Source organism: Cardiocondyla obscurior, linkage group LG02 (genome assembly GCF_019399895.1).
Source record: "Cardiocondyla obscurior isolate alpha-2009 linkage group LG02, Cobs3.1, whole genome shotgun sequence".
Classification (NCBI taxonomy): domain Eukaryota; kingdom Metazoa; phylum Arthropoda; class Insecta; order Hymenoptera; family Formicidae; genus Cardiocondyla; species Cardiocondyla obscurior.
In genome coordinates, this window is record NC_091865.1 from 1,568,235 (window position 1) to 1,594,538 (window position 26,304).

Below are 26,304 nucleotides of genomic sequence, written 5' to 3' on the forward strand. Positions count from 1 at the left end.
AAATTGCAGTTTCCTTCATGTGGCTGTCATACAAAATTGTCCAAGTTTTCTATCTAACTGAATACGTAAATCTTAATTTCGTTTCGTTATTGTTGAATTATTTAAAATAATCATGTCTTTTAAAAGGAACGAAAACGTTACTTTGTTTTTTAAAAGCATATTGAAAGCATTAAATAAAAATTATTAAAGAACTTAAATTGGTAAAAACAGTTTGGCAATAATTCTGTTGATTTAAAAATATTAAATTATAATAATTACCATATTTAGAAAAAATGGAAAAATATAACACCATAATGATGTGTACTAATATCTTTTTGGAGCTAATAAAATATACTCTGAAATTAATAAGCAAGAATGGTCGGTATTGTTTAATAGTGGACATATATTATTGTACATAATAAAATTAAATGTAGGTACTAAATCTTTTCGTTATTTTTTTTCAGTGCAAAAAAGTTATGTAAGAAATGAACACGCAATCAATAAATTTGTCACTATAAACGAAATAAAAGAACATGCGGATGAAATTTTGAAGATTTGCACGGTCGTAGATTATTCAAAAAGACAACTATTAAATAAATTTTATTCTAAATTTAAATTGAAAAATAAATGTCTTTTAAAGCAAAACTCCACTAAAAAATCAATTCAAACTCATGAGATCGGCTTAAATGTATCGTTGCCACTCCAGATATCGCTTTGCGATTTGGAAACACAGAATATTCCGAAGCAATTACAAGATGCAAGTATTATAACTGATTTTCAGGAAAAGATAAGTGTTGCTACTCAAAGTCGCGAGTCTGCGCCGATTCATGTAATTAAATCTAAAAATAGCGAAGGTATTTTAAAATTGGACAAGAAGACATGCGTACGCGATGCCAACGTTTTAAGGATGGCGAACATCGGTATACATTCAAGAAATATGTATCAGAAATGCGCGGTTAGAAAATATTATGATGAACTGCTTTATCCCGCTACTTCCTATGCACAGGAAGAAGAAATTAATTATATCGATCATCACCATCACACATATGAGTATTTTTAAATTTTGTCAATTTAACAATAATCTTTAATAAAAATAAAATATATTATAAAAGCAAATTTTATATTTTGATAAGTTTGCTGTAAAGGTAATAAAATGAATTATGATTTTTAACTCAAATCCTATTTTATTACATGAAAAATGTATTTTCACAATTGGGATATTTCTAATTATAAAGGGTACATACATACGGTTTGATGAAAATTGAAGCAAACTCTTATGTATGTCACATACGATATTGGTATTTAAATTTAATAAAATAGTATAAAAGTCATTTTTATTTTTTTTTTATCCTTCGTCTTTGCATGTGTTAATGTAAAGTTCCTTATAATGTTGATAATTTTAATAATTTTAATTGATAAATGAAAGTAATAGTTTATATAAATGTATTTACAATTTTTACTTACTTAAAAGTGCATTTTAAATAAAACGGTAAAATAATGTGTATCTGCTGTTTTACACTATTGTGTGAAATAATACTGTTGATATTTTTATAAGACACCTGAAAAACTCAATAAATTATATTTTTTAATGTATTGTATATATATGTATATATTAAATCAAATCTTCGTTTCGTTATAAACTGCGTGTTTTTTTTCACAGAAAGAAATATAAATAAGATTTGATATATATATACATTTTGCAATAGATTATGTATATCGCTTTAACAATTAATTTGTTTTCTTCGCATCTGACTTTTCGTCTTTGGCTTGTCCACGACTCAACAATTTTGCTAATGAATCCCAAATTCCTCCCAGAAACAAGAAGCAGAACAAATTTTCTAATGGCACAAATGGATCGTGAATACCAAGTAATATTGATGATAACTGAAAAACCATATTATTATTATAAATATTATTTTACTTTGTCTACGTCGAATTTAAAAAGGTATTTTAAAGTATCGACTTTACCTTAAAATAGACAAAGAAGATGACAATGACAAAGTACACAAGAGCATGAGGTGCAGAAATGAGATCAGTCTTTTTATCGAGCACAAAAATTATTGACGCAATCATGGATACTTTCGTGGGCCTGTGAAAGAAAATTATTATTTATTACTATTATCGTTATTTATCTATGTTTAACAAACGTAGAAATATTATTAATTTAACGTACAAACTGGGTTGCATGAATTCCATTGCAGTTGGTGTCCATACGCCACGTATGAGACGCTCGAATAATTTTGTAAATCCAGCTCCATTACCTGTATTAATGTTATATATATTTTATTATTATATAATTACAATTATAATTTAGCTTATGGTCAAATGTATTGATTTATTTACTGACGTACGTTCATAGATTTATTTTATTTGTGAAGTTATTATAACGTATATTTTATATTTATGTATAAATTGTGTGTATTCTGTATATTTTATCACGTTTGACCAACCTTTAAGCGTTCCAATCAATATCATAATAAGATAAGCATTTGGATAAAGTTTCCCTGCGTGAGTCACTCCATCGTATACCTTTTTACACCTATTAAAAAATCAATTATTTATTTTACGTGTACATTAGACGACAATTTATTTCAAATTATTTTTATATTAAACTTTTATGCAAAAGTAGATAATTTTTATTCATCGTAAAGTGGAATTAAAAAAAGAAAGAAATAAAAAAAAAAACAACTTAACTGATAAATAATATTACACATTTACTTGCCTATATATTTCCTTCATAGCAGAACATATTATTTTTATTGGCAAAAATTTCGCTACTTTATAGCCAATATCGAACGGTGTATAAAATATCACATACCTGAAACGTACAAATTAATTTTAATACTATAATTGTCTGTATTTTAATATTATTAATTTTTGAAATTTAATAAAGATATAAAAATGTTAAAGGTAAAGTGACATAATCGTGCATAAATAACAGATTCCACATATTAATTTATGTCAGATATGTGCAGACTGACCAAACAATAGTTGCAACTGCCACTTGTGGTGTATTCTTTAAAGGCGCAAGAATTGGTTCTCCTAACAGTCCATTACACAGCATACCGCTTGCAAAAACGACCAACATCGTGGACAGCCAACATGATAAAGGATGTTTTCGTGAAAATGCTTGTGCACCTGAATAACGTATATATAATAATAAAAATGCATACATAAAACCAAATAATTATTACGCTCTATTCCCTAAATATTTTATTCTTAAGTATCGTCTTGAGATAATACCAACGTAGCCAAGCGAGTGACGACATTTAACACAATTTAAAATATAAAACTGAATTCTAAATACCAGCTGTAAGATTCTGTTACGGTGTGAAACGTTAAAAGTATATTCTGCTCGGGATAAGTCAATTAAAGAATCCTTATAAAACAGAGAGAGAAAGAATTTAATACTTCCCTCACAATTCCTTTTTTTTTTCTTTTTTTCTCCTAACATTGACGCAAAAATTATTTTATAAATATTAAATAAAGTAATTTAGTTTTACTTTATAATAAATTGAAGTATGACAATTTATAAAAGGTCAAAGTATAACGTATAAATAAACGGTACAATTATCTATTAATGCAAACTGGCAAAGAGTACGTTTTAGAGAAGCTGCTTTTGAAAGAGCCTTTATTTTGAATACCCTGGCTCTGACTGTGGACGCGCGGGGTGAACTAAAATAGACCAGCTGGGTTGTCTGTGTCATTGCCTTGAGATAGAATTATATGATAATTGGTGCCAGAGAGCGGTGAAATCAACTCTCGATTTCCCGATATTTTCAATTTTGTTCTCGATATATGTAATTCTGTACAACACGTTACATTTCCCTTTTCATATTGCGATTTATTTTTGTAATCAATTATTTTAATAAAAATTATATTTATTATAAATTTCGAATCGTCGCTCTGAACAGGCATTGAAATAGCAATTCAATTACGCAGTATCAATTTACGGATTTAAATTATGGCGAATTCGATCGAGCGTGAGATATTCGCGATTAGCCGGCGAATTATTTTTTACAGTCTTCTACACGATAATATCGAGGAAGAGATGAACGATGATCTTATCTCTTCCAGATTACGTTATCATTACGTAATAATAATAACGTTGGGGGTAAACCACTGATCAAAATAAAGAACATCTAAGTAATACCCCGGAAATGTCTAGTCTGTAAACCGTAATGTCCTCAGCGGTTTACCCCCAGGTGAAAAGTTTGTCGTAAAAATCTCGCGTCGACGTGAGAGGGAAAATTTCAGCGGAGCAAGCTAAAGGAAATTAAGAAAAAAATAAAAAATAAAATAAAATAAAATAAAATAAAATAAAATAAAAGGGAAGAAGGGAGAAAAATGACGTTTGGAAATATAAAATTTCGTTCGAGTTCGGAAGCGTGGGACCCGGTCTTCGCCAGCCCGGCGTCGAGAAGACCGGCGAGGTCACGAGAGAGAGGAAGAGGAGGCAGCGGCTTTTTCGCCGGGAGACGCGCCGCGGCCAGATACAGATTTAGAAAAGGCGGCCGCGCCGAGCGCGCGGCTGTGCAGCGAGAGCTCACCGGATCCTAAGTCGTCCCGGACGTGCAGCGTGCACAGCACGCAGTGCGCTATGTCGAAGTACGGGAACATTTTCAGCTTGACGACCTGATTGGCCATGTCCAAGAACGCCTCGGGATCCATCCTCGCGACGATGCACGGGCTTGCCCCGCCGATCGATGCCGAACTGAACGATTGCACAATGCGCCGCGAGACGTTTTCGCGAACACCTCCTCGGCAAAGGCACACCTCGCGCGAAAACGAGCGTGCTCCACCGAGCTCTTTCCCAGATTTAAACCTCGCGACCGGAGCGCCCGCGTACGACACGGCCTACACGCTGTTTGCCACCCGTGCCGTCGTCTGCTGGGCCAATCTAACCTAACCTAACCCTTCGAGGTTGGGAGCAGAGAGAAGTCGATCGAGTCGAGCAGCTGTTTCCCGCGGCTCACGCACAGGTGACGGTAAAAGATCAAACGCGTCGCGGTGATTTGAAACAAACACCTGCATTATCGGTACGCGAGCCCGATAAAAATTCCGACGCTTCAAAAACGAAGATAAGGAGTAGCGTTTTTGCTTTGCTATTTCGATATAGTAATTTAAAAATAATATCGTTTACTATAATCTATATTTAATCAATGTGCTTATCTCGCGATATTAATAAATTAGATTATAAATCTCCGTGCTAAGATAATTGGAGATTATTTTTTGATTTGCCTTAGCGTCAATAACGTACAATTTGTAATAGATCCTTAATCTTAAATTGTAAAAGAACGTAGATTGCAACGAAGAATGACTTAGCATATATGCTTTGCTCAACTTAATGTAATGTCGGATAGTATCTTATATAACGTTATTTGAAAAAGGTTAAAATATGACTAATTAAAAAGAACATTCTTATCTCATTTTTGCATTAATACATAAAATTATGTATATATATAATAAATACATATCTAATCCATCAAAAGTAAAAATTAAAATCATATTTGTAAAGTAATTCTACATTATTTTAATAATATATTTTTAAGAAAATTGGGAACATTACAAAAAAATGTTATATTTAATTATCATTGTAATAAACAATTAAAATCAATTTTCTGTAAACGTTTTTTTTTAATTACATATATGTAGCTTGTGTTTCTTTTTTTTCCGCATATTTGTTTGTATGAATTTTTTTTTTTTTTTCTTCTTAACAACCTCACACATATGTGCATTGATAATTACACTGGTTGCCTACTTTGTTACCAGTTTAATGCATTACGTAACGATACAATTGTTTGAATTAGCTGCATTGAACAACTGAATGAATGATTGAATGAAAAAATAAATATCTTTATATAAGCGTTTTAAAGTACGTACATTGATACTTATTCTATCCTCGTGTGTTACGTAACACTCAATTAATTGAATGACTCTTTTACACAGGGACGTCATTACTAAAAAGATCATGCACGGATATCTCATCGAGCATGACCACAATTTAAAAACGATATTCGTGGTCCGTTTTTATGTTTAAGATCGTCTTAAGTAATCTTGTGCCTTGATTAGGGCGACTTAAGATAAGAACAAACTACGACGAGCGGTTTAAGTGCGAATTTTTAAACCACGGAGTCTACAGATAAAATAATTTTTTATCACAAGAATATTCTTCGAGAACAGATATTTTTTTTACGTCGAAGCAAAGTCTCGCGTAGGTTCTATTGCAAGCGAATACGTTGTTTGTGAAACGCATTTGCAAACGCGGAGTTCTATTATCGCGACCTCGCCCTTCCCCTCAATTAACGATTGATTGATGTCTAGACCTTGGGGAGGGGGGAGGAGAAAAAAAAAATGTAACGACGCCTTTGATTTCGCATGCAAATGATGTCATTCGATTACGAACAATATAGTAGGAAGCGAATAGATATTGCGAATTACATATATGATATTATTAAATTTAATTATATATTTTTTTTTTATCGTTATCTTTTTCATAATTATACAATTGTTGAAATAGAATTTAATGCGAACATTTTGCGCTAGGTGATTGCACGAGGTGATATCAATGATAAGCGCTATTATCTTTAATAAAGAGGGAAGAAATTATTTCGCCAGGCACTGCAGTAGCATCAGGCTCATTCCATCACAAGATCTGACTGAAACAGCACGCGGCAAATTTTTCGCGCGAAAATGTTGAGGCGTTTGATTTTCCTCGCTTGTTGTTTTTTATTGAGTGATATCGCGACCGCGTCGAAGCCGTTGTCAATTTTATTAATAGAAAGTATTCCGTCGCCCAGTCACCATGTCTGGGCAATGCATATAGTGAAAGCATTGCTTCGCAAAGGCCATCACGTGCACGCAGTGAGCATACAGGAGATTAATATCAAGGGTAAACTCGCGGAGAATTTGACGGCTTCCGTAAGTAAATGTTACGACACTCGAAAGGTCTTTTAAATTTTTTAATTAATTATTTGTAATTTATAAAACAAACGAGGAAAAAAAAAAAGAAACACTTTTCTTTTCCTATTTAATTTCAAATCGATATATTTTCAGAAATTCTGATTTATTACGTTTGCATGCAGCGAGTATTTATATATAATTCCCTGTGTAACAAAAAATACTTATTGTTCTCAGCATTTCAATGGCCTGATGGATATTTATGAACAAGCCGATGATTATAAACCGGCTGAATGGGAAACTTACACTGTACCTTATACGACATATTTTACATATTTTTGGGGCGTTTCTGCATGTGAACATGTAGTGAAACTCGAATCGGCGAAGAAGCTCGTGGAATTAGTTAAAACTGTCGAGTTCGACGTTATAGTACAAGATATTACTCTGACTCAATGTCTCTACGGATTATGGGAGGTAAAAAAAGATCCAGTAATAACTGCAATTATTTAGTCAAGTTTTAAATAATAAGTGACTTGATCGCCTTGTAAATCAAGTTGTGTTTGTTTAGCAAATTGATAGTGTCTAGTCATTCTTCGTATCAGCGATAACCTTTGCAGAGTACATCTTACTAAGTTCAACACGGCAAGTTTATAATATTTTTTTAGTGTATTAAACACGAAAAAGTACATATATTTTATCGCGTTTTATTCACTAAAGAAGTGCAATAAACTGTTCATAAAAAGTTGTACGATACTTTTCAGAGATATATAAAGTAATATCGTGCGCGTGGAAAATTGTAAAATGTCAGATAATTATCCGAACGATTATTTAGTAATATAAAAAGATACATTGAAATAAATTAAACCTAATTAAATTTTGATCGATTATAAGATTTCAGTAAAATGTTACGTTCAAGTTTGGAGACTATCATTAAAAAATTTTTGCATTATTATTAATAACTAAAAACCATACGAAGCAAATGCCATATCTACCTCTTATTGTTAGTGTGCTAAGCAGTCGTCGCCGCTACAAACGCTATATCTTTCCCTCAGTATACTAATAAAAGTAATATTATTCGGCTGTTTGTTAAAAATAATAGCTTTGATTTTAATTTTGCCTGTATTGCTTTTCAGATCGCTAAAAATAAGCCACCCATAGTGGGTTATATTCCATTTGGCCCTGCACCGTGGCTCAAGGATTTCATTGGTGGTCCTAGTTATCCGACTATTCGACCTTACACGCACGCAGAAATTTCGAAACCCGAAGGTTTATGGCTGAGAACGTGGAATTCTATATATTACGTAATAGATGATTTAGTGCGACACTATTATTTCATTCCTGTGATTCAACCGCTCGCTGAGACGTACGTGGGCCAACCGCTCAGGCCACTGCACGAAATAGAAAGAGATAGACTTAACATGGTACTACTTAATACTTATTCCGCATTCGAATCTCCGATCCCACTACCTCCGAATACTTTAGAGATTGCAGGACTGAATGCTCAGACTGTGCAACCAATTGCCGGCGAAATAATTTCAACGTATCCTGAGGTAAGAGAGATTGTATCTTTTAATTGAAAAGTACAATTTAACAAAAGGTGTAATAAAAAAAAAAAAAATATAAAAAAAATTATTTGCGAGAATCTAAATGAGATTTTAATTTGATCTAATTCTAGTCGTGTTATAATCTATTATTATCTTTTAATACTTTGTTAATATCTTTTTCACGAAAATTGCAATTATTAAAAAAAAATATATATTTATATTTAAAGGATTTTTACGCTAGAATATTGTCATTGCTGATAAAAAAAATGTGATAAATTTTTTTGACATTTATATCTCTTTTATAACAATAATTTATTTCTAAAAAAATGTCATATACCGTTTTTTGAATAAATTTGATAACTTTTTTGCTGAAACATAATCTACTTAAAAATGTATCAGTTACTTATAATAACGTTTTAGCATTATCATATACATTTTTATGTATTATTATGGAAGTGATATGTCCATCATTATTTTGCAGAATATACGTAAATTCCTTGACGAGGCAGAACATGGAGTCATCGTAATATCATTGGGAACAAATGTGAAATGGAAATCTCTTGGGCTAGATAAAATTAAATCTGTCCTACTGGCTCTGTCACAATTGAAACAGCGAATAATATGGAAATTAGATATCGAATTGCCTTACAAGATACCGAACAATGTCATGATTGTGAAATGGATTCCGCAAAACGAAATTTTATGTGCGTTTTTTTAATTTGTAAAACATTAATTAAGTTAAAAGTTCAAGTATTGGGTATTATTTTAGTGCTGCTCTGTTAAACATAGCATTGACTAAAGTAAGATTTAGAATTGTGAGAATTACGAAATTTTTTTCTTTTTACAATATTAACATAATATTAATTTTAATGCTCTAAGTGTTCTAATGTATTTTATGTTTAGCTCATAAAAATGTAAGAGCAGTCTGGACACATGGTGGCCTTCTCAGTGCGCAGGAAGCTATTTGGAAAGGTGTGCCAATGATCGTAATGCCGTTTTTCATGGATCAAAAATCTAACACGAGAATAATAACAGCGAAAGGCGTTGGAATATACTTAGATATTAAAACTTTATCAACGCAGAGTGTATTACACGCAGTTGAAGAAATACTTTACAATGAAAGGTATCATACTTTAATTATGCTTTAATATTAATATCGTTATCTAACATTATATAAATTAAACAGAATTATCACATTACGTGAAACGTTTAAAATTTAATTTTTTACAAACACGTAATCAAATTATACATATAAAATTTGATAAAATATTTTTCGAAAAGTCATAGATTGCAAAATTTAGATTTCCAGTTTATATATTTATATTTCGACTTCTATGAATTAAAATGTATTATTAATTTTTGGTGTAGTTATGCAAGAACCATGAAACAATTATCCAGCCAATTCCGAGATCGACCAATACCGCCGCTAGATTTAGCTATTTGGAGCATCGAATACACCGTCCGTCATCCAAATAGAATTTTAGTAACACCACTTAAATATCAGAGTAAGATAGAACAAAACCTGATCGACGTCTACGCAATTTTGTTTTTCATTCTCGTCATAATCTTGTTAAGTGTATTTTATGTAATAAAATTATTAATTAATACATTAACAGCATCTAAACGCAAAAGTAAACAAGCATAGTTTGCGTAAGTTTCAGTAAACATTATTATGCTGTTGTTCTTTCGAATCTGTGAAACTAAAATTAACGTGCAAATATATTTAAAGGTCGAGTACCTTACCTAAAAAACTGTTTTTTAAATCAGATTTACAGAAAATAGTATTGTTACATATAATTAAGAATTTTTTAACATAAATTAAATTAAATGTTAAAAAATTATAATAAATATATATTTTGAGAAATGTGAAATTTATTAAAAATGTGAATACCGATGTGTTAGATATGTTAGTAAGCTTTAAAAATAAAATCTTGCTTCACATCTTAATGTTTTTCTTATCACTTCGACAATTTATAATTAAAAGCAATAAATTTTTTATTTTTAATTCACGCTACATATAAAATTAATCGAAATTGATAAAAAAAAGCCAAGTTTTTAAATATATTTCCTTGAAAGAAAATTCCGGCATCTCAATATCGACAGTCTATGTATTGTTATCTGACGACATCGTTGAGTTGTTTTTCGCGATAAACTTTTATTATCTCCAAATTACTAGTTTGATGTGAGGAGAAAAGAGAACGCAATGCTAATTGTACACGAGGTATTCATACCATTGCTTTCAGTCTTCGAGTGCGATCGAAAATTGACACAAGAGGTCCGCGCGTTTCGCTTTAACAATGTCGCGTGATTTCAGTGTATCGTTTTACTTTATTTGTTGCATTTTAATAAACCTCGTGACAGCATCGAAGCCGCTGTCAGTTTTACTTTTGCAAAACATTCCGGCGGTCAGCCATCATATCTGGGCCGAACATTTGGCTAAAGAACTACTTCGCAAAGGCCATCACGTACACGCGGTGAGCATACAGGAGATTAATATCAAGGGTAAACTCGCGGAGAATTTAACGTACTCCGTAAGTAGATATTATTACTATTAAAATTTAAAAGCATTCTTAATATAAATTGTCATCTAATTGCAACGCAAATGCAAAAACGTCGACAAACATTTCTCTTTTGGAATATCGTTTAATGTTTTATAAGACTGTTTTCAGATTTTCGAAGACATTATGATTTCCCCCGACGAGTTTAACGATTTCGGTCCTGATAAGTGGGAAAAGCTTAACGAATTTTATTCCGCTTACGTGTTTTATGTATGGGCTATTATAAAATGTGAGGCAGAGATAAAAACTGAAACGGCGAAAAATCTTTTGGAGTTAGTCAAAACTGTCGAGTTTGATGTTATAGTTTTGGACATTACTATGCACCAATGTTTCTCTGGTTTATACGAGGTGAAGTTAAGCAATGCGTTTTTATATTGTAATTAGTCAGTAAATTTTTTTTTTTTTTAATTTGAAGCGACTAAAGTAACTCTGTAAGTAAAATGTCGGTCACGTAACTTTGTATGGTTTCGAAAACATGTTAATTGTCATTCAACTGAGCGATAATTATGGTAACTGTTGCTTGAGAATAAATTGGTACTAAAATAAGTATTTTGTATCGAGCCATTTTTAAGATAACGCACAACTTGATAATAACAACAAAAACGTAATATTTCTACATTTGTGATAAGTAATAATTTCTTTGTAAAGTACTATTTAACAAATTTTACTGCATTTATTTGTCGTAAAATAATTGTTGTTTATTTTAACAACTTCGTTATTATCGAGTTATAAGCTATTTTTACAGATTGCTAAGGGTAAGCCATTTCTAGTGGGCCTTTGCCCAATGGGCTCTGCACCCTGGCTGAAGGATTTTATAGGTGGCCCAAGTTATTCGAATATCAGGCCATATACAAGTTCCGTTAGCGCAAAACCCGTAGGTTTGTGGCAGAAAACGTGGAATACTATATACTACACGGTGGACGATCTCTTACGACAATATTATTACATGCCTAATGTTCAGCGTATCGCTGAGGAGTATATAGGCCACTCAATCAGGCCATTACATGAAATTGATAAAAGAATTGATATAATACTGATTAATAGTCATCCTACGTTCGAGTCTGCCATCCCGTTGCCGCCGAATACTTTGGAAGTTGGAGGTATGCATGTGCAACCAATTATTGGAGATACAGTTACGTGTCCCGAAGTAAGTATAATTATCATTAATATTTAAGATGTAAAAAAATAACAGTGAGGATAATATTAGCGTACAAGCTGTGTATATTGTAGTGGAATTATTACGACACTTTAATGAAAATATTAGTATCACTATTGTGAGACGTTCTGTGTGTAATTAATAAAATATGTGTAAAATTACGAGAAAAAAAAAAAAAAAAATTTTTTTTTTTCACGTTTAAACATCCTAGTCCTAAGTACAGTTAAATTTTAGCTAACTCAGTCTTTAAAAATGTGGTAACCGTTCACCATATAATTAACGTTGTTTGGAATAACACATTAATTTTAAAGCGTGCAAAATTATAATTTTTTTCCTCCCTTTCTTACACTTTTAATCCTATGTACAGTTGAATGTAACCTAACTCAGTCTTCATAGAAGTGGTGACCGTTCACCATATACCGAATGTTGCACGAAATAATTAATCAATTATAAAGTGTGCAAATTTTTTTTTTTTTTTTTTTTTTTTTAGCTCGCCAAGTCTACAAGAGAACTTGCGTAACTCAGTCATCGAAAGACAACTCTGAGTTAGACACAGAGACATTAATGACGTCACGCGAATAATTTAATTTAATTTTTTTTTTTTTTTTTAATAAAATAATCACGCTGGGATTCGAACCGGTCTACTCCGAACACTAGGCGAGTACCATAGGCACTCGGTTAAATAGCCTTTATAATTGTATTATATTTTTTAGTATATTTAATTTTTTTTTTCCCCCTTTTTTCTTACAAGCTAATGTATGCATAACGCAATAACTTTTTAAGATAAGATACATCGATTACTTTGAACTGTACAGAAATTAAAACATATATTTTCGATTGTTTTTTCGTAGGATATTCGTATGTTTCTTGATGAAGCAAAGAGCGGAGCCATTATAATATCATTAGGTACAAATGTGAAATGGAAATTATTCAAGGCAGATAAGATTAAAGCCGTTATATTAGCTTTAGCTAAATTAAAGCAACGAGTACTTTGGAAGTTAGATATGGATGTATCATTTAAAATACCGAACAATATAATGATCGCAAAATGGATACCTCAAAAAGAAATTTTATGTATGCCTCTTAATTTTTAGAAAAATAAGAAGAACTCGATACACTTTTAACTTTAAACGATAACGGGTAAAAATTAACATTTATTTTAATGAGCTTTTGTGTTTAGCTCATACGAATGTAAGAGCTATTTGGACACATGGTGGTCTCTTAAGCACGCACGAAGCTATTTGGAAAGGAGTACCAATGATCGTTACGCCTTTTTTCGTTGATCAAAAATCTAATGCAGAAATATTGGTCGCTAAAGGCGTTGCTATTCGTTTAGATTTTAAAACTTTAACCACACAATCAACGTTACGTGCAATTAAAGAAATATTTAACAACGAAAGGTAAAATAAAATATTTCAACTATTTTAACACAATAATTATCACATAAACCCAATTACTTTATGGACAACAATTATATCAATTTAATATACAATCAATTTTTGCAAAAATTAAATATTTAAAAAATAATATATTATAGAATTTCCTTCCTTTTCATTCAAGCTCATTGTCAGCTTTTCGTAATTTTAAACGCGCTACAGAAATTTATATTAAATCATTAAATCTTTAATACAATAATATGTATATATCTTTGGCATTTTTCTTTAATTAAAATGTGTATTAAATGTGTGTTATAAAAGCAGAACATTTTTTGGATTTAGTTATAAAAAAAATATAAAGCGATTGTCCAGCAATTTTCGTGATCGGCCAATATCGCCGTTAGACTTAGCTGTATGGAGTATCGAATATACCGTTCGTCACCCAAATGGAAGTTTAGCAACATCGCTTAGATCTCAGAGCTGGGTGGAACAAAATCTGATTGACGTTTACGCATTTTTGTCTTTTACTCTCGTTATAATCTCATTAAGTGTATTATTTGTAATAAAACTATCGATGCATTTTTATTATAATTGCGTCACAACTAAATTACGTAAGAGTAAGCAATCATGAGTTGTTACCTAAAAATTTTGTATAATTATGTATAATGTTAATCTAGAAAAATATAAGAAATTAATATAGGTGTTGTATATGTGTAAAAAATATTATGTTATTTAAATAGATCTCGTAATTAGCACTAAACTTTATTATAATAAACTCTCGAGATAGATAAAGATGCAAGTGTTTGGTAAAAATTCTATTTTCTTTTTTTTGCTAAATTAACATATTTTTGTTGAATAAAATTTTTTTATATAAAATCCTTTAGATATGCGCCAAAGTTTGGTTTGATTTCGTTATTTCATTCGATGTGCACTGACCTAGCTTTCAAGATTCTCACAATCGTATTTATTCTTTATCCTTTCTCTCCGTTTACGAGACGATTGAAGGATGGCTTTAAAGCGGATCCGTTTAGGTGATGTCATTCTTTATATCTAACACTTGCGATAGTTTAACTAGAAAAGACAAAATTAAAGTGGTGCGATTTATCTTAGTAAATTATAAGTTGAACTTTTAATAGCGTCCTTTAATTTCTGTCTTCCAGTATGGTTTTAATTTGTTTTACGCAGATAATTCAACCGATAAAGAATATAATTTAATGTCGAGAAATTCTACATTTGTAGATTAAATAGCAACAATATTTATTTATTTATTTAAGACGGATATTCGAATGCGTTCGATGTATTACGTGTTCATTTATGACCGATTCGACGAGTCATTTTAACTCTATCGCTGGGCCGCCGGTGGCAATAGCAGGATATCGAGTATTAAATCGGGACCCATCAATCTCGAAAAGGAAATAAATAAGGATCTTTAACAGGATGCGGTTCTTCATAGTGTCGTTAAATTTGATCGATCAATGTAGCCTCCGAATTAAATGTTTTGTACGAATAAAAATAGTTGATGTACTGTGAGGTAAATTTTTCTAATATTTTTATCTCTTACAGAACAAAACATTTCCGTTTCCCGTGTTACGAAGAAAGTAGCGAATCGATAGATATGTATGACGTCCTTGGTACTTTTTTAATACTTTGCAATTATTGCGTGCAACTATTAGCTCAACATAATAACACGGCATCGATTAAGTCAGGAATAAATTGAAGATTCAATCTTTTGATCTTCTAATTAAGAAAACGTCGCCGTCGAGTTTGTAAGAAAATCTAAATTAATTTTCTTAAAGTACATTTTTCTTTTTTTTTTTAGGTTTAACGTACTACAATGTTTTTCTTGCATTATGATTCGTAAGTGACAGCTACAGAAAATCGATTCTCTTTTCAACGCGATTCGACAGACAGGATGGAACCCTGAAAATAATGCCTATCGACTTCTTTATACATGTATCGTGGCCAATGACTACGATAAAGATACTTGAATATATGTATATGCGTTTATAAGCCGCACACACGTTTTTCTGAAAGGTCAATATAATGGCATCGACTACCCTCCACTTGTCTTTTATATAATACATCAGCTTATAAAAATACTCTACATAAGTGTTATAAGGTAAATTTTTTTTTTTCTTCGTTTACGGAGAACATTCGCGGTTAAAGGGGCAAATCGCGATTGATCGGGGACGCTTCTTTTTAATCAGAAAAAAATTTAACAAACCAACTTTTATATTAAAATCTTATAACAGTACATGTATAATTAATTAATTGATTTTACATTTTGCATTCTAAATTATTACTCAAATAATAACTTGGCTTGTTTTTCATCTTTGTTTTAATTTTTATTCCTTCTTCCCTTTTTTATTTCTTACTTTGAATACTCGAATTATTTGTGTGCAACGTAAATAAAGTTGTCGATAGATTTGTTAATTATATATCGTTGTACGCTTTTATAAAGTACATAAGTCTTTGCGCGTTTTGTATTTACTTATCGTTTTTATCACAGCAGTTTTGTGACAGTTGGCCGATAACGGTGACATATATTGCAAATTACTTTAACGTAAGAATCTCATTACTCGATGACGTTGGGCATATGACACGTTCAATGATTAACAAATACTGCTTCCCTTTTTTTTTTTTTTTTAATTTAAAGAACGCCGTAAAACTTTAATGGGAATAAAACCATAATGTTTAACTTTAAATAAAATTTTTGAGCCACGATATATGCTACCGATATTGCTATCATTTGCAACAGCCGGAAGTGGCAGATTGATAAAAGTCAAGCCACTCTGGAAATGCAAATGCTTTATTTGCGCGTGTGTAATAAATTTTCTATGTTTTAGAAGTAGTAAAGTTCGTTGCCCCAGTTGAATTCTATAAATCTCCATGAAGATTACGATCTCGCGAGATTACTAAAAGCGATTAAACGCACTTTGGGGTTCTAATTCGGTTATCACGTCTATTTCCTCGGGAGAGAATTATGTTTCCGCATCAACTTGTCTATTACGATTTCAGGCCAATATTATTAAGACATTATACGCGGCCGTTACGTATTTAATTGTTGATTGTATCAGAAACAAAGAGAACCGCTTAATTTACATCATTATTTGTCCAGCGGTTGTTAATTTATATAACAAAAGGTTTAATATGCAAAAGTGAGAATAGCGTCGCTCTGGACACACCGTCTCTCTTGATAAATGATTCTACTTGTCTCGGACGATAATACCAGGAATAATTGCACAGCTCGGTTGCTTAATGTATTCCGGTTGACAGAAAAAAAAAAGAACATTGCAGCGCTCCTCCACGTTTTTGGAACAACTGCGAAAGTTAACGACGCCGATAGGCTTTTATAGGGACTTCATAATGAATATGGTCTGCTATAAAAATCGTGCACCTTTATAATAAGTTTTAATTTATACTGTCCGTTTTATGCCCTGTTACATCATTATCACTCTCGCGTACATAATTCTATATGCAAAGTATCGTTATTAAATACTTATTCCTGTTTCTTAAATTTGGAATTCGCAAAATGTTGAAAATCAGCATTCAAAGCTCTTAGTTCTCGAACGAAAATCTTTCATTGTACTGTTTCGCAAAGGATAGAAAATATTATTTAAGTTTTGCCGCGTGTTAAAAACCACATCTTTATGAATCGAGTGTCGTTCTAATTTCGTTTCAATTACCACTTATTCTACGATGTATTTAATAACGGAATATATATCTTCGTCTAATACATGTTTAATTCGAGGGGATTATAAGTACAAAGCGAGCTACCCTTGTTTCTAATGCAAGCGAGGCAACCACTGTCGTCCAAAGCTTTAACTATGCACGAGGGTCAGAGTCGGTCAATGAAATAAGTGGACTACCGAGAGATTACGCCGAATGCGATGTCAGACCGTCCGCGTAATATCGGCGATCGGTTTTATAACACCTTTCCATTCATCAGCGCGCGAGGGTACGTCGTCGACGTCATAGTTGAACATTTTTCACGTGGGCGAAGTACGCAGTAAAGGAAGTGTGCAAAAAGGGGGATTGCGCGCAGAAAAGGAGAACGGGGGGATCCACCGTTTGAATCGCTGTACATGTTCAGATGCAAGCTCCCTTCAAACCGATCGGTGGGGGTCGTTCTACCCCTGTTTGGGGTGCAAGCTCGGCCCTCTGATTGGTCTCTGTACCCCGTGACGTCACCGCGCCACTGGCGTTACGTATAAACTTCAAGCACGCGGAGCTTTGGATTCAGTCAGTTGACTGGTATTCGTCATACCGAGCAGATCTCACCCGAAGAGTCCGAGGATTGTCGAGTTTGAAGACGGCACATCAAACCTTCTAATCATATTGTTACACGCCATATCCTTCGACACATCGGGTATTACTTCCGAAAGGTAAGTAATTTTAATGTTTATTTTTTTATAATGTTCGGCGGCGTTATTAATTTTTAGAAATAAATTCATGTGATTAATTAATCACCAAAGTTTCCCTTTTACTATTTTTTTTTTTAATTTTATTTGTTACCTGCAGTTTTATAATTTAAAAATGCGTGCATTAAAATGTGCGAACGGTACGTTTTGTTACGGCAGTCTAAACGATGCATACCCTCGTATATAAAATTATATAATTTATATAAAAAAAGAAAAAAAAAACAGCAAATTGTTTAAATAAAAATTGCTTTATATTACAAATGTATGTAAGAATGTTTAAATTTTGGACGGGTTTAATTAAACTTCTATCACAAGAGGTATCTTTTGAGTCAAGAAAAAAAAGTGTTCTTTAAACAGAATTAATTTAAGAGAGAACATTTAGAGATAAAAAAAAATTTATTACAGAATAAATGAAGTAAATTTATTAGCATTTTCGCAAGGACGAGACTTTAGGGAATGTATGAGTATTTAATATTAACTTTGTTAAGGTTATTTAAATTTCGGCTGCTTTTGGAGGATCAAAAGTTTACACGTTGCGTGTATCTTAGAAATTTGGCTATTATACTTATAAACTTAATAAAACGTACAGTTATTGTTCACCCAAAATCGCCTGAAGATCTTTCACGAATACTTAATTATCTACTATGCAAAGCTTTCGAAGATTATCAGAGAAAAAAAAAACAGAAATAATGAGTTTAATAAATAAAGAAAAAAAAATACACATATATATATAAAATAAACATCTTATATACAAATGACTTAATTAAAATTATTTTAGGAAATTTAATTATTATGAAAATATAATTGTAATCTTTTAACAAAACATCTTAATGGCTTGCACGTACCTATATTTGCTTAGAACGTTTATAGAGAAAATATTTAAGCGATCTTTTTTACTGCGCAAAATATCTCTTGTTTCAATTTCCACTTCAAATTATTACATTACATTTTGTTATATAAATAATAAAAGATATTGAATTTTTTTTTCTTAAAATAATTAATAACTTAGATCGACTCGTAGAAATTATTCATGTCTTCGCGTTTTCAAGTTCTATTATGCTATTTTTACATAAAGTAAAATAAGCTGCAAGATCTTTCGATTAAAAAAAAAAATTAATTATATTATACTGTAATATGTATAGAACGAACTATACTTTATTTCATTATTGTAACGACAAGAAACAACCCGGCTTTATGCTTTAACTGAACGTTCAACTCAACATCAGTCGTTTAGTCTGCGGACAAGGGTCGACGGGCAAGTTCCGTGCCAATGTTCGATTATATCATAGAAGCAACAGGCTTCCGATGTAATATGTAGCTTTATATGAGAGAAAGAGATTTTTTTTTCTCTCTGTACTATACCGCGCTGATTCTACATTAATGTAATTAAAAAAAATTTAATTACAATTAAATTTCTAGCATAGAAATAATGTTATTTTAAATTCGCGACTAGTAATATTACGACACAAAATTAATTATTATAATTTTTTTAATGTTGAGATACATGTATATAAAATAAAAATCGCGTAATGTTCTTAAGTACGTTTTATTAAACAATTATGTGTGATAAAAATTATACTGGTTTCATAAAGAAAATAAAAAAAAAAAAAGAATGTACGCGGTTGCTTTAAACAGTTATTGGTTAAAAATACAGTGCACGTAACAAGACATCACAAATGTATTAAACATTTTCACTTAACGTCTCGTCTTTATTTTCTGTTCTACGAATTCTTGTGCATCGACATATTATTTCCTGCTTTCTACGTCAGTATTTTCTATTTTTTTAACAGTCGCAAATATTCTGCAACACTTTAATGCAAATACTGTTTTTCAATTATTTTTTTAAAGAAACAGATAATAAGAGTTGATTTCGAACTTTGCATATTTCACATTTGAAATTAAAAACTTTTATCTCGCAAAGAAAAATGCATAAAACGAACTTCCAAAATTTGTTTTCAAAAGCTTACACATAATAAAATAATCAGTATAATTCGCTTTAGCTTTCTATGTTTTTTAATTTTTGAAATGCTATTTTAAAAGGTAAAAGTTTATCCTTTATATTTATACCAATAAAAGATATTTCGCTCTTTTTTTTTTTTTTATAAAATTATTTCCTAATATATATAATACAAAAGAAGATAAAATTGTGAAAAGAGTACTGAATCGTAAAAGCCGCGTCTGCCAATTCTATCTCTGATCAATGTGCAAGTAACGATCGCGGTCAATTTTGAAAAATGTCAGTCGGAATGTGACTTCGTTTGGAGAAGCGAGTTACATTTTCGCGCGACGACAATCTTAATTCCCGATGCTTTACGACCGCAATACTTATTCCCATGTGGCCGTTTCAAATGCGGCTTACACCAACGCCGGCGGAATATACTTCCTGGCATAACTGCGCTATACCGGTGCTCATTAACGCGAAATACAGTCGTCCGCTGTAATAAGCCGATGTGCTCCGAAGGGACGAGCATAGTATTTATCGAACTCTACGGGACGCGGCGAAGTATAAGTGCCCAAGTTGCTATCGAGTGGGAGTATGCCCCGGGACATGGGGGCTACTTTTAAATTCTATCGTGCTTGTACGTTCGTTCCGTGGACCTTTCTCGGATTTTTATCGTGTTCGAAAATCAACCGGTAAACTTCTCTCGCTGGTCCCGCATATACAAGTCGCGGTATTCCTCTACGGTGAAAATTTTCACTCGGCGAAAATATCCTGTCCGGGAGTTCGTAAAATCTTTCGCGACATTCGACGACAGGATATTCGTTATTTTCAATTTTATTATTGAAAGATTAATCTTACACGCGCGGAAACTAAGCCGCGCTCGAATATCAATTTTATTAATAATTTCAACGTTGAGTTAATATTTTGAAAAACGTATTGTTTTTTAATATAATAAATGGAAGTATAATAATGTATTGTAAAAAAAAAAGTGAAATAAGTATCAAAATTAAATAGCTTTAATTTATTTGTTAAACTTTTTAAATGAGAGATAAATCTCGGAAGCGTAATTAGTTTAGATGATCAACTTGCTTAGATATATATGTTGTTGAAGCGAGGTCCCTAGCTGGAATCTACTCCAGAAGTTTAGATTGACAGTGATCGTGTATAATTTACTCGGTCAAGGGGTATTCCCATGTGTGCGGAAATCAAGAAAGTAATTAGCAAGTTTTGTATAATGCAATATCTTGCAATAATTCCTTTAGGTAATCTAATTAGAGCGAAAGATTAATCGTAGCGAAAGGTTGCAATTTATTCAAGCGTTTCATTAACTTGCTAATTCTTATGCAATGTACGCACTATGATGCTCCCTTTATGGTCAATCGCTTTAATTATTTGATTACGCAATCACGCCGGCGTTTTGCGCGATCCGCAAATACTTGAGAAATGAGAAATATTATTTTAGTAAAAAAGAATGTTTGTAATTGACAATAATTAAAGCTAACCATCGATTGTAAGTTATTATTAACCGTTTTCTGAAAGCATACGATTTATGTGAAATTTTCTTTTTTTAATTATTTACCACGTTTTCTCCATGACTAATTATTGCAATTATCCGATTTGTGGTTTCTAAATGAATTCATCAAAATAACGTTAAACTGTAATCAACCGCAATATTAACGTAATTTGCGAATTTCAATATTCATGAGAATAAATTAGTGAATGATATTTTCAGCTCGATCGTAATTCAGTTCAAAAGTCAAATATTATAACGCATAAATGCTGTTTTTATTCGGTGTTACAATTTTAATATCAAGTGTGTATTACACTTTTAAGTTTAATGAGATAACGTATAACGAAAATGAGTACGACAAGTGTCTCTTATTTTTGTCTTTTTACGTGCTTTACGATTTGAAATTAACGTGTCCTGTACGTACTACGTTGGTAGATACATGCAAAATGCGTGAATATACTCGTAGATATATTTATTTAAAATTACTTTTACGATAGAACTGTTTACCAGTTCTGGTAAAATTTTCTAATTCTCGTATTTTTTCTATATATTTTATGCAATTTAACGTGAGAGATACGACAAATGGCTACACGATAACAAGAAATTATTTCTAGAGTAACTTTTATCTTTCGTCTATGTGAAAATTGTCCTAGTTGACGATCAATACCGTTCTATCGATTTGCAGAAATAACCGAATTAGAGTATTACCTTTCGCAATCATTTATGCAATAATATCTTTAATTATATCTTTAACTTATATTACTTTAAAAACATAGTTACGCACATGTAATGAGTATGTTTTACTTTTACTTTCGTATTTTAATATTTATGACGATAAGTTTTATATTTAAAATATCCAGGCTATACTTTATTACTTGGTTAAAGTTTAGGGATTTTGCTACAACGTTTCCACTGTTTATTAGGGACTTTAAGTTCGAATGTTACATTTATTTACCCTTTAACGAAACTTCCGCTCTAAAACGCTTACGAAATTTATAATTTACCAGCAATATGCAAATGCTTATATCGAGCTTTTGTATCGCATAATGCGACTTGTTTGCAATCTTCATAACGCTAGAAATCGAGTCTTTAATTTTAATTAGCTTTTACATTTATATTCTGTTATTTTACATTCAGCTAATAAACACAATAGTATATTGTACAACATTGTAAAACAAGAAATTGTTTTAATATTAAATTGACAATATCCAAATTGAAATTTTTTACAGAAAGATTCATCAACATCTAAAAATATGTTCGAATATACAGTAATATTATTGAACATATGTTACAAAATCTGTCAAACAATTATACTACATTCATATTTGCAAATTGATTCTCACGTTAATTTTCGCAACTTTTAATATAATTTTTATATAAAAAATTGAGCTTAATAAAGTTAAAAAAAAAAAATGTTTCTGCACCAACAGGCAAATTTACAAATTGCTATTTCAACATATGTGTATGTATGTATAAGGTATTACTTATCGATGGATATAACATATTAACCGCAGAACGTAAAATATCAATAAATGTAAAGGTTAAATCCATTTATATTGGTCAAATGCACTGCGACGAGAAAAATCCGCCTATTTTTACGTTAACATAACACATTTATCTAGATATCACCATTATAATATAAATATGGTTATTCTACTTGAGCTATGTAGGCTCAATTAGCAATTTAATATTGCAAATTACAAACGTATTGAGTTATTTGCCGATGATTAATGTTTTATTAACTTTTTCTGATACGACTTATCTTTCTGTATCTGAAAGCTCATATGGGACATTTTTTTATTTTTTGATAAAAATGTATTAAATTTTACCGTTTTTATTTATTATTTTTAGTAACTATTAAAATTATTTTTTCTACTTATTATTGATTGTAATTTCCGATTAATCCGTTTTCAGAGAAATTTTTCAATAACAATGTTATTAAAATTCGTTAAAAAAACTTCAACTTTGTAATACGTATATGCATACCATTGCACGTGTATGTGATATTAAATTTAAATTCTGTTAAAAATAATAGAAAAAGAGATAATAAAGTTATTTTTAATTATCGCGAATAAAATACAAGGTACAACCGTACTGTTGCGAAATAAAAATAAATTCACAATATAATAACCTTTAGTTATGTTGCAAATTGATTATAAATAATTGGATAAATTCGTACAAAATAATTAATCCATTTAAAAGGTGCAGAAGATGCTGATCACGTTTCCGCCGTAAAGACGGACTGTTAATTAAAAATTTTCCGTTGCAATACTGCGCCCATCGACCTTTATGAGAATTGTGAAATATCAGTGATAATTAAGATATTTTTTTTAATTGCCATTCTTTTTGCAAAAGTAACTTTTACAGTTATATAAAATTACGTGTCGAGTAATAATTAGTTTTAGATGTCGCATGTATCATTAATGTGGGCTGGCGTATATACGCCCGTACTATTTGCTTGCATATGTTCCTGTCCTATAATTTCCGTTATTTTGCACAAACGCGAAATTACTAAACCTCGTACATCATTCTGTTTGCGAAATTTAAATATTACACATTCCCTGCAATAAATTTTTTATTATAATTCTAATATAATGCTCATTAACACCGAATATCTAAAGCCGACTTGAGCCTACACAAATTGATTCCAACAGAAAAGAAGTTAGTTGCGTTTTAAGACCGAAAGATATTTGACATCCAGTTTACAGGGTATCAAAATTAAAAATATAAAGTTTACGTAGAAAATATTATAAAGTTATCAAGAACCAGCTTAAATAGAAAAAGAAAGAAAAAAAAAGATTCTTTTTTTTATTACCGAGATATTTGAAACTTGATAAGTTTTTCAAGCAATTTTTGAAATGCAGGTTTAATGGCAGTAAAGTTTATGCTCACCAAAGTTATATGTTTAACAAATAATAAAACGGAATTTATTTTAATTTCTATTTGAAAATGAGAAATAGCAAAACATCGCGCAATAAACGATTTCACGTTTAAGCAAGCAAGCTCCAAGAAACAAAGGAAAAATAGTAATACACTTGTTGAACCTGTTCCTCTTTACATTCAACGTTACATAGAGCGATATACAAAGAATTGCGCAACAATATAATGTCATGGAATTTTTAATTTAAAAAATTTCAAAATTTTTTCGAATACGTCAAATTATTAAAGGTTGTTGTGTGCCAAATGTACCAATTACATTATCAATTTTTTTTTTCTTTATATGAAAAGAATATAAATAGTACTGCTATCTCGTAAATTAAATTAACATAATTTGTCAAACGCACGTAAAATAATAATTACAGCAGAACAAAATGTAAATAATTGTTTAGCACGACAATTCTGTTTAATCAGTTTGCTGCAACAACACATATGCATTCTACAATAAACTATCGAGCACGCAAGTTCTATTATATTGACCGCGATCGTTAAATAATTATTAATAGTTGTGAGATATTTCACCTTTCGCATTTACGGCACGGTCATTCGCAGTGAAGCAACGTTATTTTTCAATTACATATTATGTCGCTGTTAAAACGTTGTGTTGAATGAACAAAAGAGGTGGCGGGCAGTAAGCGGATTTCGAAATTGCTACAATACCTGCGTGCGTGTCATTTTATTCCGAGGATTACGAGATTTTAACTTAATCAGCGTAACAAGAGCGACGTAAAAAATCGAGATACACAAAATTTCATACCCGTTGGGGCTTTTTTTTAAACATAAATTTTTATTTTACTGTAATCGCTACTGGAAGCACGGGGGATCTGTTTCTCTGTAGTAAGGCGTTTTAAAGAGCATTTAAAATCTCAGTAAGTAAGATTTGTGTTTGTATATTCCTATGAGATACACCGATTCGATAAATATCTCACTGTGACGAAGGTAGGTCCTGAGAGGATTCGCACGAAAAGTTCATAAATCTCTCTCTGTCTCTCTCATACTCTCTGAGAATAAGAAGAAGAAAAAGTAGACATGTTTTTCTTTAGATAAATATAAGAAAATGTAACATTAGTTTTCTCGTATAGAATGACAATGGTATGACGAAAAAGAAAAATATGTAAGACGTAACAGACAATAAAGACGTCGCTTTAACAGTAATAGTTACACTTATGCAGAGTTGCACATTCTGATAATAATTAAAAGCAAGAGATATCTACGCTAACTAATTTGTTACATTTAATTAATTAATTAAAAAAAAATAAATTTAATAGAAATAACAGGCATATTTTTTTTTTCTTTTTGTTTTCCCTACGTGTAGTGGAAGAAAAAAAAAAATTACCCGTTTCAATTATTAATTTTAATTATTATTAAATTATTCTTAATGTGTGAAAGATATATTGTTTATAATTATACTCTGCCGCTTTTGCATCCGTTTTGATTAAATCGTTATCATCGGCTGTTTCAATGATAACAGCCTAAGAAAGTAGGCAATTTCCGTCGCAGCTCCGGCGGCTCTGATAAACAAAAGCGGAGGACGCATTATCGATTTCAAAGTTCTCGCGTATTTCACGACACGCAACAGCTTTGCATATTTAGATCTTCGCGTACAAGCTGCTGGATATAATCGCGCGTTACTTCTTACCTTCTCCCGGGAAAGCTTTAGCGTTAAGTTTTTCGCCCGTCGAGGCCATAACTTTCGAGAAAGAACCCGGACGCATACCGCCACATCTACAAACGTTCTCGCGTCGCTATGCAAGATATGAGGGTGGCCGAGCCCTCGCAATCCCAACATTGTCAAACGCGAGCGTTCGCGGACCGGGGAATACCTCATTGATCTATTTCGCGCGTATCCCAGGGTTTGCATCAGCATCCCGTGGGCAGATCGCAAAATAGATTCCGTAGCACAGAAAAAACTTTCTTTGACACGTTACGACGCCCGATTCAACGCGATATCATCTTGTTACACATTCGGTCGCAATATGCG

General features: G+C 31.5%; 4 protein-coding genes across 9 annotated transcripts in view; 3 read left to right on the top strand and 1 right to left on the bottom strand.

The window, feature by feature from the left end:
- Positions 1-1,143: 1,143 nt before the first annotated feature.
- Positions 1,144-4,862, bottom strand: LOC139113278 (trimeric intracellular cation channel type 1B.1). Of its 2 annotated transcripts, XM_070674307.1 has the most exons (8): positions 4,530-4,862; positions 2,961-3,117; positions 2,702-2,797; positions 2,430-2,518; positions 2,153-2,240; positions 1,948-2,068; positions 1,706-1,863; positions 1,144-1,538 (listed from the first exon to the last, which is right to left on the bottom strand). In XM_070674307.1, exons 1-7 carry the CDS (start codon positions 4,648-4,650, stop codon positions 1,708-1,710), a joined length of 828 nt encoding a protein of 275 aa, XP_070530408.1. In that variant the 5' UTR covers positions 4,651-4,862; the 3' UTR covers positions 1,144-1,538; positions 1,706-1,707. The 2 variants fall into 2 exon arrangements, with proteins under 2 accessions (XP_070530408.1, XP_070530406.1); XM_070674305.1 differs by having other exon boundaries at positions 1,144-1,863; positions 4,530-4,860.
- Positions 4,863-6,584: 1,722 nt separating this feature from the next.
- On the top strand, positions 6,585-10,370 carry LOC139113268 (UDP-glycosyltransferase UGT5-like). The gene is made up of 6 exons (XM_070674290.1): positions 6,585-6,900; positions 7,117-7,353; positions 8,013-8,429; positions 8,905-9,127; positions 9,327-9,546; positions 9,792-10,370. Exons 1-6 carry the CDS (start codon positions 6,673-6,675, stop codon positions 10,066-10,068), a joined length of 1,602 nt encoding a protein of 533 aa, XP_070530391.1. The 5' UTR covers positions 6,585-6,672; the 3' UTR covers positions 10,069-10,370.
- A 266-nt stretch (positions 10,371-10,636) lies between these two features.
- On the top strand, positions 10,637-14,307 carry LOC139113266 (UDP-glycosyltransferase UGT5-like). 3 transcript variants are annotated; one of them, XM_070674287.1, is made up of 6 exons: positions 10,637-10,954; positions 11,093-11,329; positions 11,727-12,128; positions 12,989-13,211; positions 13,318-13,537; positions 13,835-14,307. In XM_070674287.1, the coding sequence occupies exons 1-6, from the start codon at positions 10,721-10,723 to the stop codon at positions 14,142-14,144; spliced, it is 1,626 nt and encodes a 541-aa protein (XP_070530388.1). In that variant the 5' UTR covers positions 10,637-10,720; the 3' UTR covers positions 14,145-14,307. The 3 variants fall into 3 exon arrangements, with proteins under 3 accessions (XP_070530388.1, XP_070530389.1, XP_070530390.1); XM_070674288.1 differs by having other exon boundaries at positions 13,838-14,307; XM_070674289.1 differs by having other exon boundaries at positions 10,644-10,954; positions 13,856-14,307.
- Positions 14,308-17,135: 2,828 nt separating this feature from the next.
- The window catches only part of Tk (tachykinins), a 34,723-nt gene continuing 25,554 nt past the window's right edge, over positions 17,136-26,304 (top strand). For 2 of the 3 annotated variants that reach the window (XM_070674297.1, XM_070674299.1), the window contains exon 1: positions 17,136-17,898. The gene's annotated coding sequence lies outside the window, so the exon portion shown is untranslated. The remainder of the gene's footprint in view (positions 17,899-26,304) is intronic. The other variant, XM_070674298.1, reaches the window with a different exon arrangement.

What these genes read in the sequence shown, in the direction of transcription:
- LOC139113278 (XM_070674307.1), bottom strand. Translation starts at nt 4,650, where the DNA reads ATGGATCCCGAGGCGTTCTTGGACATGGCCAATCAGGTCGTCAAGCTG. An exon ending in CCGGGACGACTTAGGATCCG is followed by an intron (nt 3,118 to 4,529) that starts GTGAGCTCTCGC and finishes TACGTTATTCAG; the next exon opens with GTGCACAAGCATTTTCACGA. An exon ending in GCAGTTGCAACTATTGTTTG is followed by an intron (nt 2,798 to 2,960) that starts GTCAGTCTGCAC and finishes TGTACGTTTCAG; the next exon opens with GTATGTGATATTTTATACAC.
- LOC139113268 (XM_070674290.1), top strand. Translation starts at nt 6,673, where the DNA reads ATGTTGAGGCGTTTGATTTTCCTCGCTTGTTGTTTTTTATTGAGTGAT. An exon ending in CGGAGAATTTGACGGCTTCC is followed by an intron (nt 6,901 to 7,116) that starts GTAAGTAAATGT and finishes TATTGTTCTCAG; the next exon opens with CATTTCAATGGCCTGATGGA. An exon ending in TCCGCAAAACGAAATTTTAT is followed by an intron (nt 9,128 to 9,326) that starts GTGCGTTTTTTT and finishes TTTTATGTTTAG; the next exon opens with CTCATAAAAATGTAAGAGCA.
- LOC139113266 (XM_070674287.1), top strand. Translation starts at nt 10,721, where the DNA reads ATGTCGCGTGATTTCAGTGTATCGTTTTACTTTATTTGTTGCATTTTA. An exon ending in GTTTCTCTGGTTTATACGAG is followed by an intron (nt 11,330 to 11,726) that starts GTGAAGTTAAGC and finishes CTATTTTTACAG; the next exon opens with ATTGCTAAGGGTAAGCCATT. An exon ending in ACCTCAAAAAGAAATTTTAT is followed by an intron (nt 13,212 to 13,317) that starts GTATGCCTCTTA and finishes TTTTGTGTTTAG; the next exon opens with CTCATACGAATGTAAGAGCT.